This window comes from Gadus chalcogrammus, chromosome 15 (genome assembly GCF_026213295.1).
Source record: "Gadus chalcogrammus isolate NIFS_2021 chromosome 15, NIFS_Gcha_1.0, whole genome shotgun sequence".
NCBI lineage: Eukaryota > Metazoa > Chordata > Actinopteri > Gadiformes > Gadidae > Gadus > Gadus chalcogrammus.
The window spans coordinates 8,726,408-8,740,774 of NC_079426.1; the positions used below are offsets into that span (position 1 = coordinate 8,726,408).

A 14,367-nucleotide genomic window follows, 5' to 3' on the forward strand; every position below is an offset into this window, starting at 1 on the left:
GAGTATCTAAGCGGTACATGGATACAAAATTATTGAGAAGCTCTAAACTGGTGCATAACTAATAAACGATCAGCATTAGAGCTCCTCAAGGGGGCTCGAACCCTCACCCACCATCACATGGTTCAGGGACGAGTCCAAACGAATGAACACTATGAGTGAGATTCAGTCAAGGATGTATTTTAGGCTTTATTGTATATCAGTGTGTAAAAAAAACGACCATTCAACAAAGCAGACAATTCAAGCATACAATTTAAAAAATGTTTTCAAAAAACATATTTACAAAAAAAATCCCTTTTAATAATGGGACAATGTTGCCTTCATGAAATCAACTAAACATACAGTATTTATTGGCAGTGGTGAATATTAGTTAGAATTTGAAAGTGTGAATGTTCTGATCTGTTCAGAGTATGTAAACAGAATTGCGGATGTGAGGGGGTTAAGGCGTCCATCTCCTCCACCAGGATGTGAGAGGCTGAATTTGTGCAAAGCTTCACATGAGAAGTGTTTATTTGGAAGTTCTCTCAACAGGATCAGAGCAACGAAGGCTTTGATCTCAGGCTACAATCGTCTTCTCAAGGACGCACTGGGACAGAGAAGATGAAATATAATTTAAAAAAACATGAACACAATAATATGCGCCTGGCGTAAAGATAAGCAGCTGGTTTCTTAGCAACCAGCATCCCAGTGTCAAAACTTTCAATCTTTATTTACAAAACGATAGAGCGCAATTAAATTCTAACAACCATGTAGCCAAATATTGATTAGACATTAACGTAAAAAAATGATTTGTCTGTTGGAAGTAGAGCAAATTAACTTTTCTTAGGAATGGTTTGGACCTGAGAAAGTTCTGTATGTTAAGGGATGCCTGAATGCTGATTCGACAGTTGGTTGCCATGGCTTCGGTTGTATGACAGGCCCTAATCGGTTGGACAGCGCTACAAGTTACTCAAGCTGTTTGTGATTGGCTCCACTCTGAGCAGATCACAGACAGCTGCTTGTAAAACGTGGTTTCACCAGAGATGGCGCTGGGGTCCCATTTGTGGCTCTTTGAATGTAACGAGGATGGGTTTCTGTTCTCCTGATCAGTGGGTCAGCTGCGCTGCTCCACCACCCGGCCCGAGGCCAGCTCCTCTAGAGGATCATCTCCAGGGGAACCTAGTCTGGGACAGGGGACCACCCTACAGAGGAACCTGGTCTGAGAGGGGGACAGGGCACTACCCTAGGGAGGGAGGTGTGTTCTAAGGCCTGAAGCCATGGAGGAGAACATCAGAAGGCATGGGGAGGTTCTCCAGAGGAACCAGAAGGCATGGGGAGGTTCTCCAGAGGAACCAGAAGGCATGGGGAGCCATGGAGGGGAACCTCAGAAGGCATGGGGAGGTTCTCCAGAGGAACCAGAAGGCCCGTCTGGCTCTGCTCCCCCCCTAGCCGCCGCATCAGTGGAAGTTGAACTTGACCTTCTCAATGTCGGCGATCAGCGTCCGCGCTAGGTAGATCCCCACCATCTGGAGACACAACCCGCAGTTAACCACTAACTAACCCCCACTACTTCATCAGCTACTGGTTACGACTAACTAACCCTCACTACTGCATCAGCTACTGGTTACCACTAACTAACCCCCACTACTGCATCAGCTACTGGTTACCACTAACTAACCCCCACTACTGCATCAGCTACTGGTTACCACTAACTAACCCCCACTGCTGCATCAGCTACTGGTTACCACTTACTAACCACCACTACTGAATCAGCTACTGGTTACCAGTAACTAATCCCCACTACTGCATCACCCTATGGTTACCCGTAACTGACCCCCACTACTGCATCAGCTACTGGTTACCATTAACTAACCCCCACTACTGCATCAGCTACTGGTTACCATTAACTCACCCCCAGTATTGAATCAGCTACTGGTTACCAGTAACTAACCCCCACTACTGCATCAGCTACTGGTTACCATTAACTAACCCCCAGTACTGAATCAGCTACTGGTTACCAGTAACTAATCCCCACTACTGCATCAGCTACCACAAACTAACCCCCATTACTGCATCATCCTATGGTTACCCGTAACTGACCCCCACTACTGCATCAGCTACTGGTTACCATTAACTAACCCCCTCTACTGCATCAGCTACTGGTTACCATTAACTCACCCCCAGTATTGAATCAGCTACTGGTTACCAGTAACTAACCCCCACTACTGCATCAGCTACTGGTTACCATTAACTAACCCCCAGTACTGAATCAGCTACTGGTTACCAGTAACTAAGCCCCACTACTGCATCAGCTACCGGTTACCACTAACTAAGCCCCACTACTGCATCATCTTACGAGTACCAGTAACTAACTATTATTAACTTTACAACTGGGTTAGAATTAGCTACTACTGTTAATACAGTGGTTAGTTTAGGTTAACTAGTTTCTCAGCTGGTTAACCAGTGATTAAACTCTTACCTGTAGCAGGGAGATGACGATGAAGACGATGGCCACTGTGTACATGTTGCCTGGCAACCAGTCCTCCAAAGCTGGGATGCAGCCCTTGGTGTAGATATCCATCCAGTCGTCCTGAGACTGACACACACACACACACACACACACACACACACACACACACACACACACGGATTAAAAGCATTAACAGCAGAGCTCTTATGTCCATATTTCATAGATAGGACTAAAGAGAGCCTCACCTTTAATCTGACGTCGTAGCCACACTGCGTGTTGATCACTGTGTCCTGCAGGGGGCGACAAACGGTTAACCAGGAACTAACTCATATAGAAAGGAGGGACAGACATCACGCAGACACAGACATCACACAGACAGACAGATATCACACAGACAGACAGACATCACACAGACAGACAGTAAAAGACACAGACACAGAAACAAAGACACAGATAAAGACACAGACAGAGAGACAGACAACACAAAGATAAGAGAGACAGACACAGACAGACAGTGTGTCTCACCGCGGGGTCCTTCCTGCAGCAGGAGAAGGGGACCCCACACTTCTCCCGGCTGCGGTGCGTCCCGTTGCAGCTGAAGTAGACGTTGCGGTCCCAGTCGTTGGGCTCCTGGGCCCCGCAGCAGTGGTTCTGGAGGACCGCAGGGCCGTTACTACGGCTACATACTCACAGGGCCGTTACTACGGCTACATACTCACAGGACCGTTACTACGGCTACATTACTCACAGGGTGGTTACTACGGCTACATTACTCACAGGGCGGTTACTACGGCTACATACTCACAGGGCCGTTACTACGGCTACATACTCACAGGGCCGTTACTACGGCTACATACTCACAGGACCGTTACTACGGCTACATTACTCACAGGGCCGTTACTACGGCTACATACTCACAGGGCCGTTACTACGGCTACATACTCACAGGACCGTTACTACGGCTACATTACTCACAGGGCCGTTACTACGGCTACATTACTCACAGGGCCGTTACTACGGCTACATACTCACAGGGCCGTTACTACGGCTACATACTCACAGGGCCGTTACTACGGCTACATACTAACAGGACCGTCACTACGGCTACATAATAACAGCCCCACCCCCTGTCAGCCCCGCCCCCAGGCAGCCCCGCCCCCCCTCAACCCGCCCTACCAGCCTCTGCAGGGAGTCGATGAGGTTCTGCAGGTCGATGTCGTCGCGATACGCCTTGATGTTGTTCAGGAAGAAGTCGTTGATCCAGTCGCGAACCTGGCCCTGGAACACCACCACCAGCACGGCCGCCGTCAGCTCCAGGAAGAAGATGAACCCGATCAGCCCTGAGAACTGAGAGCACACCGCCAGGACACCGTCAGTACAGCACACCGTCACACCGTCAACATGCTCAAAACCCCACACTGTCACCACACAACACAACACCGTCACCACCGTCAGAGGGAGCGGACGTACAAACTTGAGCAGGCAGATGTTCTCCCGGAGCGCGCCCACGCAGCCGGCGAAGCCCAGGATGAAGGTGATGGCCCCCACCACCAGCACCATCCACACCGGGTCCAGCCCGTGCATCCGGGTCACCTGGGTGAGGTCAAGCAGCACGCCCTGGGGGGGGGGGGGGGGGGCGGGGCGTTAGGGAAGGGGTACCGCTGAGACAGAGGAGGTTCTACACACATACACTCCTTTTATACAGTTTAAGTCTGAGCCCTGAGCTCAGTGTCGCCATGGAGACGGTGATTATTATAATGAACCACACCGCCTTCACTACTGGACCACACGGATGGCCGTCATCTAGAGACAGAGAGGTACCAAACAGTTCCTCCGTAGTCACCTCATCCTCATGACCTCACAGACCTCCAGTTTCAGGAGGAAGAGGCGGAGGTCATGTGAGGAGGAGGAGGTCATGTGAGGAGGAGATGTGGTGTGAGGAGCAGCCGATCTTTACCTTCTCGCTCCAGGCCCAGAATCCGATGGCGATGAAGGCGGCGCCGGCCAGCTGAAACACAAACAGGACGTGGGCAGGGTCAGGCATGGGCGGGGTCAGGGTGTGGGCGTGGTCATGACATGGGCATGTAGTCCCCTCAGCTGAGGGTACACCACACCCATTCCTTCTCTCACTCTCTAAATTTCTACATGAATTATACATTTCTTCTATTTCGGGCCTTTTATTTTTACTGTTATTTGGGCCCAGCCACTGTGACGCCTAACGCTCAACTAACTCCACACGGTCTGACAGGGAGTTGCCATTGCGTCAAAGGAAGTGAGCGACAAACAGACTCTTATCATTTCCTGTAAGCATAACCGAGTGAGGAAGTGAGCTGCAGCAGATGTCTGGCTCTGTGTTCAGCCCGGGAGGTCAGAAGTCAGAGGAGGTTGAGGAGGGAATCCCACCTGGCAGCTGACCTTCAGAGGACCTGGGTGGGGCCTGAGGCCGGGTAAATCTGAGTTCCTGAACTCAGGAAGTTCTTTCATAATAACGCAGAACGCTTTCAAAATAACGCAGAACGCTTTCACAATAACATCCACAGCATTTCACAACATCTCTGAATAATGGCTTAAGAACGGGCTTTAGGAATCTGTTCCCGGACTCAGGGGCTGCCCGGAGATACACGCTCCCACACTAGTACGCATACTGCTGGTCCTCAGCGGTAATATGTAGTACTAGAACTACTAATAGTACTGGCACTCAGCGGTAGGATGTAGTACTTGAGGTGGTATGTAGTACTAGAACTACTAATAGTACTGGCACTCAGCGGTTGGATGTAGTATTTGAGGTGGTATAGTACTAGAACTACTAATAGTACTGGCACCCAGCGTTAGGATGTAGTATTTGAGGTGGTATGTAGTACGTGAGGAGGTATGTAGTACTAGTACTCACCCAGAAGATGATGTTGTAGCTGAACATGAGGTACTTGAAGCAGCAGCTGACCTCTGCACTCTCATAGCGGTAGTAATGCATCGTGGCCTGTGGACACATGAACATCACTAGAGCCGTGAACATATGAACGTCACTGGAGCAGTGAACATATGAACGTCACTGGAGCAGTGAACACATGAACACCTTCATATCACTGGAGCAGTGAACACATGAACATCACTGTTCACGTGTTCGCTGAACAGTGAAAAAAACGATTATAAAACAAGTTTGCATCACAACTTCCAACTGACAAAGACAACTCTGCATTTCCTCCGTCATCCCACATGTGAATATTTGCTACTACCACCAAGATCAGCAGTGAACACATGAACACCTTCAGATCACTGGAGCAGTGAACACATGAACATCACTCGTGTGAAACCGTGAACACATGAACACAGCATCTCACTGGAGCAGTGAACACATGAACACATATCACTGGACCAATGTTACCGCTATACAACATGGACAGTGGCACATGATCCCATCACCACAGCACCACTCGGGCAAGAACCACCCACCCCCCTGGCAATGACACCACTTCCATGGCAACACCATCATCGGATACCACAATAAACATCACGACTGCAGACGGAGAATGGACGGCAGCGGGACGCGACTCCTCACTCATCACAACGGAGGGTTGTGATGAGTGAGGAGTCCCAGAGGCCGAACGCCCACCGTGGAGGCAGCGGAAGGACCTGGAACTCTGTCACATCTCATGGGAGGGGGTCTCCTCGAGTCGAGATTATAGGGACGGTGTAATAAGTATCAATGCAGAATAAACAGACGCGCAATTAAACGCACACTGAACATAGTCCGCCCACTCACTACACTATCAACCCCCCCAGATGAAGAGCAGAGAAATAAGGAGCTGGTCTCTGAGGAGTTGAGATGAGGAGCTCAGAGATAAGGAGCAGAGAGATGAGGAGCTCAGAGGAGCAGAGAGCTGAGGAGATGTTTTTTGAGGAGCTGGTCTTTGACGGCTGTCTCCTGCTCCAAACAGCGAGCCACAATAAGATGTAAACATCTAAAGATCAGCACTCAGCTCGACCTCCTGTCTGTCACCAGAACAGTTTAGGGACCAAACGAACGAGCCGTAGAAACACCGACCGGAATACAACGAGAGGTGAACCAAGTGGAGAAACCGGTCGGAAAATAAAGTTTGAAGTGACGCCACTTCGTTAGCTTCGATGCTAACAACCCAAAAGGTTTAAAGCCACACCGCTAACAGCTAAACAGCTAACAGCTAACCCGCCAAGGGCTGTAAGGTTGAAGTGAGAAGTGAAACACAAACCTCCGTATCGCCCTTCCGCCTCAGGCCAGAAGAATCGAGAGTTAATCCTTTTCTGTCAACTTTAAACTTGTTACTCTCTTCCCCTCCTCCTCCTCCTCCTCTTATCTCCCCCTCTTCCTTCTCTTCTTCTCCCAATCAAGTAGTTGTGTAGTAAACAGCGCCGCTACAGTACCGTCACCGAGGGGCTGGAGGGGGAACTGCAGCCCCAGGTTTAAAGGGGACATATTATGAAAACAACACTTTTCCTGGGATTTGGGGTGTTGTTTTGGGTTTCTGGTGCTCCAACACGCATACAAACTTTGAAAACAGTCCGTACAGGATTTTTTGAGCGAGATAGGCATTTCTGAAAGTACCCCGCCTACAGTTACAAACGAGCAAGTCAGTTTCGGCACCCCCTCCCATTTGAAGGTGGCACACTTGAATATTACCTCCCACTTCCCCACTCCCCGCCAATCAAAGCATAGCTACGATTTTGTGGACCAGCGGACGAGCAGCACCGGCGGGGGGAACTCGGCTGCAGCCCGGCAGCTAAACTCCGGGAGTACAATCCCTTTCTCTGCCGGACTGCCGCCGAGCTACCCTCGCCGGACTGCCGCCGAGGCTTCAGCGGCAGTCCGGCAGCTCCAGCGGTGTACTCCGGGAGCTGAACTGCCACCGAAGCTTTCCGGCTGCTCCAGCGAGTGTACTCCGGGAGCTGAACAGCTGCTAAACCTGGCAGGTCCGGCGCGGGGAGCTCGGCGGCAGTCCGGCAACTAAGCTCCCGGAGTAGAATCCCTTTCACCTCCATGTCGCGGTTCATGGACTTCAGAGAGTCAAAGCCAAAGTTCCTTTCCCCCAATTCTTCTCAACCATGGCCGATATATCCCCCACTACGAGTCTTTACTTGTTGTGGAAGTACCAGAGACGTCAGACGCAGTCTTTATGATTCATAATATCAATCGAGGCGCACCTAGCTTTTGGCCGTGATATTAGATATAATATTATATAAATACCCATATATAATATTATTATTATATTATATTATATAAATATAGAGCTCCAGGAGTCCGCAAACGGCAACAATCCCTTTCTCATTCATGCTGTGGTTCAGTCTGACAACTCATTGGTCAATGGGCAGCAGCTCATTTGCATTAAAGCTACAGACACCAGAAACAGCGCATTCTGAAGTGACTGAAACAGAGGGGATTAGCGGTAGGCGAGATTGTTTTTCCTAGAAGCTATATCCAGCAAACAGCTTTAACACATGTTTTCTGGAACTCAAATGCTATTTTTACTTGTTGGGAAAACACCATAATATGCCTCCTTTAATATCCCTTATAATAGATAGCTCTATATCCAGCCTTTTTTAAACACTAGATAACCCTTTAGGAAACACCCAGTCAGTAGAAAACCCCTCATACAGGCGTCTACTCCAGCCGACTGGGTTAGGGAGTATCCTCTGTCTGAATCTGAAGGCTACAGAACTGATTTATGAAACAGTTGTTGATGCAGACAGGCTCCTCTTGTGGATATAATAATTCAGAGGAGTGGTTTTAACAGGACTGATGCTAAGCTAAGCTAGAGGATAATGACACTTTGGTTGTGAGTTCATGAAGACCGGCTGTTTAAAAAGTCTTTGCCTTGTAATCAGATCAGAAGTTGTACAAGTCAAGAACAATAATTCAATATATAATAGTATCATGGTTTCTTCACAGTTTGAATGAATTTCATTGAATTTCTTGTCGAATTGTATCATGCAATAAAAACTATCTTGTAAAAACAAAGAACCAGAGAATGAGAGTGTTTGATTATAATAAATATATATATACTGTATATATACACAGTAGGCCTATATATATATACTGTAAATGTACATCCTGCATTATATACCGTAGCCTATATATACTGTGTATAGATTTACTGTATGTATACAGTATAGCATATATATCCTGTATACATTCATCAGAGAAGAAGGGGGTTCGTTTTTCTCTGGGATGGACAGAAGAGGGATGGCAGAGCGCCACACCGCTTCAGTTCACTGGAATGAACCGTAAACAAGCTGGAACACCTAGAGAACAATCCGAGGAACTAGGGAATGATGATTAACTCTCATCAGGTTGAGCTGAGACCAGAGCTACACATCATGTATCACGCCTTCCTCTAGAGAGTGAGTAAGTGTAGTGAGTGTATTCAGTCTAGTCTCGTCTAGTTACTCAGATCTGGTCTTCAGTGATCACAGGTGATCTGTTTTACGCGGGAAGCTAAAGAGGACACACCTGACGTTTTCTCCTTCCCGGATGACGTAGCGCTGACGTCACGCTCCGGTCTCCTACACTCAGCGCGCTACGGCCGCTCCGCCAGTCTTCACTACGTGCGGACGCAGAGGCTGTTGCGGGGAAGTTCAGACCGACTCCAAGTTCTAACCGTACAGAGGAGTGACACGCGCCACGAGCACGGGGACAGAGAAGTGACGAGCCCCACAAGCACGGGGACATCATCACGCACCAGGATGAAGTTCGGGAAGACAGTGTGCGTCCTGAACGTCGGCGGCGCGCGGTACGTCTTCTCCGGGGACGTGATCCGGGACTTCCCGCTGAGCCGCGTGAGCCGCCTGCACAGGTGCGCGTCGGAGCGCGAGGTGCTCGAGGTGTGCGACGACTACGACCGCGAGACTAACGAGTTCTTCTTCGACCGGCACGCGGAGGCATTCGGCTTCATCCTGCTGTACGTGCGCCGCGGCGCTCTGCGTTTCGCGCCGCAGATGTGCGAGCTGTCCTTCTACCACGAGATGCGCTACTGGGGGCTCGAGACCCCCGACCTGGAGCCCTGCTGCCAGCGGCGGCTGGACGACCGCCTGACGGACACCTTCACCGCCCTCCCGGAGGAGGGGGACCTCCGGGGGCCACAGGGGCTCCCAGGAGGGCCCTCGTGCTCTCCAGCCACCGAGCCCGCCTCCCGACTCGCTCGGTGGCTGGAGAGCACGCGGAGGACCTTCGAGGAGCCTACCTCGTCTCTCGCGGCCCAGGTCCTCGCCTCGGTTTCCATGCTGTTCGTCTTGGTCTCCATGGTGATGCTCTGCGCGAGCACGCTCCCGGACTGGCGCACAGAGGAGGGCAAGGTGGTGGGGGAGAACAGGTCCGACTCGCGAGACTCACGGTCCTGTTAGTAGTTACCGTACTTTACGGTGTTGTTTGGATTCAGGTCCAACAGAATCACTCACTGAGAACTGGAATGGAGCCAGATCATTGTACCTATCTTAATTATAACCTAACCCTCAATAGTGCCCGCTTCACGTGTGAATCGGTCGGTTTTTGATATGAGTTCATAGGATTTATCTTTTGGTTGAGGTTACTTTATTTAGGTACACTTATTTCGCCCCCTACAAAACAATCAAGCTCAACACACTATGTAAAGTATTACAAAATAGAAAGCAATACATTACAATTTGGAAAGTTTTTCATCACATTATAATAGCATCACATTTTGTAAAGTATTACATTATGTAAAGCTTTACAATATATAAAGTATTACATTAAGCAGGGCGCCGGAACCTGAGGCCGCGAGGCCAATGTCCGCCCCACTTTTCGTTGAAAAAAAAAGAAACTACATTGGTAGCTACGAATTCAATTATTTTTTAGCCTGTATCGATGAAATATTTCGTTTCTTAGCAATGTTTTGGCCTAATATTGTTACTTCCCTGCTGGAGGTGGGGTAGTAGTGGTGAAACAAGGGACCGAGTGGATGATTGAATGACACGCTGAATATTACGCTCATCTGTGAGCGAGTGCACTTTAGGGAATGGAAGACGCGCGGACGGGAAGACTGTTTGTGACAGGCAAATGGTGTTTAATCAGAAAATAATTCGGCCACAGACTAGTAGAAACCTTCAGAGCACATAGTACCATAACTTGACTCATAAGCAGTGGCGAACTTAGCCCTTTGGGGGCTCCAGGCGAACCGTAATTTAGGGGCATCTCCGTCAGTTTGTTGACACACGTCATTAGCATCGCTACTGGCTGAGCCAGAGCCACTTGGAATGAAAGGAGCAGTAACGTGACAGCAAACGACGTTGACGGCTGCTCTTGAGCCGCCGACGGTCCCGCTAACACTGCGGTGGCTGTAAAAAAGCTGGATAGCTTTGGCAGCTTTGAAAGCAAGTCCTGCCTTTGGTCTTTCTTCTTATTTTTATGTGACCCGCTTTCGTACGATCGCTTCATGTTTCACTCGATTTATGTCTCACTCGATTTCTCTCTCTCTCTCTTACCGCTTACTGTTTTGAATTTGACATCATTTCTGCATACGCGTGATGAGCGTGATGCGCGTAACATGGAATAGTCCATGTAGTGCAGACTGAAGGGGGGTGCACACGGAAAGATCGTCAAAATATGAGTAATTAGACATCCCGATGCTACTATTTGAAGAGATTTTTATAAAATATAATAAATATGGGGACAAAATATATGCATTGGGGCATTTTGGGGGCCCCAAAAACCTTCTATGGGGCCTGGGGCTCCAGGCAAATGCCTGGTTTGCCTAATAGTACGGCCCGCCACTGCTCATAAGATGAACTAAAAAATGCAATAGTAATTTGTGACACTAGTCAAGTGTTTGTAATAAAAAAATAACGGCGTTACCTAACGCCGTGATTTTTTCAGTAACGGAGTAATCTAACTAAGTACTGTTTCAGTCGTTACAACGCCGTTACCGTTACTGTACGTTAAATGCGGTGCGTTACTATGAATTGATTGAATAAACTGCGTAATCCGAACGTATCCCTGGCTCCAAACACAAATTGCTAGTGAGTAGACCGGGTGGGTAAAGAAATATAAGCGATTATGATTGGCTATGGCAGTCATGTTTCATGGTAGCCAATCGGAGCCAGTGTTTTTACACACAAGCCAGGACACGCGCGCCACACACACGCACACATCAAACAGATTCGATGAAGCAGCAGAAATGGCGAGTCCGGCGCAATCTGATGAAAAGTTGGCATTTTCTGTAGTATTCGGCAGATGTTCCACAGCCATTGCAACTAAGCAAATACAAATTCAGTTGGAAGTATATCAGGGCCTTGAATGGGCAGTTCAACCACTTAACACATTAAGGCCGAGTGAAAACTGCTCAGAAAAATCCAAATTCTTTGACATATAGCAACTTTCTCTTTTTTTAATTTTTTTTTTATAGTTACTTTCCCTGGTAACAAGTTACTTTTATTATAGAGTAATTCATAATAATTCCCTGGTAACAAGTTACTTTTATTATAGAGTATTTCAGTTACTAACTCAGTTACTTTTTGGAACAATTAGTGAGTAACAATAACTAATTACTTTTCTAAAGTAACGTTGCCAACACAAATCACACGTGGAAAAGGATAAACTTTCCGAACTTAAAAGAGCTGCTGTGGGCGAGCTGTCATCATGCATTAACAAAAAATTTGCATCTGGCTGTAGCCCAACATTCTAAGAAAATGTCTTTGGTTTTGTAGGCTATACGAAAGGTTAAATTATTTGGGTAAAGCTAAAGTGAGGGAGGCTGGGTCCTTTGTGCTTCTTTCATTTCACCATCTGCTCCGCGGAGAACGTAGCCTAAAATAGGCTATACCTACTCGTTAAGTTCATTGCGCCAGGTTGGGATGGGAGATGTTGGTTCAATGCATGTTACGCCAAAAACACAGCTATGACTGACAATTGATTGTAAAGCATTATTTCTTATGGCAAAATTAATTCCATAGGTCAGACTAGGAGGCGGCAGGCATGTCGCATTGCAATTTGGGGATGAATAGGACTAGAGGTAATTCAATTAAAAAACGTGTTGGAGACTCCGACCAACCGCAGCTTCAGCTGTCAGCTCAGATAGGAGATTTCAAGATGCATAAAGTGCATAAATTCTACCCTTTATCCTATATTTTGAGGAGCAGCTTGCCTAATCATCTGATTCTTTTTTTAGGTTTTAGTAGCCTATGGACTGAGATAGTCACAAGCATCAATAACAGAATAGGTTGATCTCTTTCACTAACTCCAGTCCAACCCCCCTTTAGTTTGCGTAAACTAATTGACTGAAAGAACTGGCATTATATGTTTGTGTCGGTATGCTACGCCCGACAAAACTTTCTCACAGCTGGAACCACCGGCACTTACGCCAGGGAATTCCCTCTTGGAATGCCCACAGGTGCACATGTATGCTATTAATTAGGCCCGGGATACGGACACCCCCATCATAGGCTGATGAGGTGTCACGCGCTGTTCGACACATGCACACTCATTTGCGCCACTAAGACCATTACATTATGTAAAGTATTAAAATATGTAAAGCATTACATTACAATATGTAAATTATTACATTATGTAAAGCATTAAATTACATTATCTAAAGCATTACATCATGTCGAGTATTATATTAGGTAAAAAAAGAGTAAAGCATTCAATTATGTAAGATATTACATTACAATATGTAAAGCATTACATTATGTAAGGCATTACATAACATTGTGTAAAGCATTCAATTACAATATGTAAAGCCTTACATTACATTATGTATAGCATTCAATTATAATATGTAAATCATTACATTATGGAGAGCATTACATTATGGAAATTATTACATTTCATTATCTAAAGCATTCCATAACGTAAACCCTTACAATACATTATGTAAATGCTTAAATTACAATATTTAATGAATTACATTATGTAAAGCCTTAAATTACAATATTTAATGCAATACATTATGTCAAGTATATATGTAACACATTGCAATATAAAGCATAACAATACATTATGTAAAGCATTATATTACATTATGTAAAGCATTATATTACATTATGTAAAGCATTACAATATGTAAATCATACAAAACAATTTGTAAACCATTGCAATACAATATGTAAAGCTTTACATCACACTGCATTGACTGTCTGTGTACGGAGCCTCACTGTGATTGGCTGGGTGTGGAGCCTCACTTTGATTGGCTGTTTATTGAGCCTAACTGTGATTGGCTGTCTGCAGGGTGATGGAGGCGGTGTGCATCGGTTGGTTCACCGCCGAGGTCATCATCCGCTTCGCCGTCTCCCAGGACAAGTGTGAGTTTGCCCGGCGGCCACTGAACCTGATTGACCTGCTGTCCGTCACGCCCTACTACGTGTCGGTCGCCGTGACGTCGCTGACGGGGGCGGACTCCCAGCTGCAGCGGGCCGGCGTGACGTTGCGAGTGCTGCGCATCATGAGGGTGTTCTGGCTCATCAAGCTGGCCCGCCACTTCCTGGGGCTGCAGACGCTGGGGCTCACGCTGCGGCGATGCTACCGCGAGATGGTGATGCTGCTGATCTTCGTCTGCGTCGCCATGGCGATCTTCAGCGCCCTGGCCCAGCTCCTGGAGCACGGGCTGGACCGGGGAAACCCGGCCTTCGCCAGCATCCCCGCCGCCTCCTGGTGGGTGATCATCTCCATGACGACGGTGGGCTATGGCGACATGTACCCGGTCTCGGTGGCGGGCCGTGTGCTTGGGGGCTTGTGTGTGGTGAGCGGCATCGTGCTGCTGGCCCTGCCCATCACCTTCATCTACCACAGCTTCGTCCAGTGCTACCAGGAGCTCAAGGTCCGCCACGCCCGCTGTGGGCGGAGCCTGGCCCATGAGGGCGGAGCCTGACCGGGAGGGGCGGGGCCTCAGGACCTGAGGGGGGCGGACCCTCAGGAGCGGGGGGGGGGGGGAGACATGGGC

The 14,367-nt window shown here is 47.9% G+C and overlaps 2 protein-coding genes across 2 annotated transcripts; one reads left to right on the forward strand and one right to left on the reverse strand.

Annotated features, from left to right (window-relative positions):
* Window positions 1–162: 162 nt before the first annotated feature.
* Window positions 163–6,785, reverse strand: tspan14 (tetraspanin 14). Its single transcript, XM_056608862.1, has 9 exons — window positions 6,673–6,785; window positions 5,337–5,423; window positions 4,404–4,454; window positions 3,917–4,063; window positions 3,623–3,793; window positions 2,972–3,097; window positions 2,692–2,736; window positions 2,456–2,572; window positions 163–1,502 (listed from the first exon to the last, which is right to left on the reverse strand). The coding sequence occupies exons 2-9, from the start codon at window positions 5,415–5,417 to the stop codon at window positions 1,434–1,436; spliced, it is 807 nt and encodes a 268-aa protein (XP_056464837.1). The 5' UTR covers window positions 5,418–5,423; window positions 6,673–6,785; the 3' UTR covers window positions 163–1,433.
* A 2,250-nt stretch (window positions 6,786–9,035) lies between these two features.
* LOC130404977 (potassium voltage-gated channel subfamily G member 3-like) lies at window positions 9,036–14,295 on the forward strand. The gene is made up of 2 exons (XM_056609931.1): window positions 9,036–9,786; window positions 13,656–14,295. Exons 1-2 carry the CDS (start codon window positions 9,161–9,163, stop codon window positions 14,293–14,295), a joined length of 1,266 nt encoding a protein of 421 aa, XP_056465906.1. The 5' UTR covers window positions 9,036–9,160.
* Window positions 14,296–14,367: the final 72 nt, after the last annotated feature.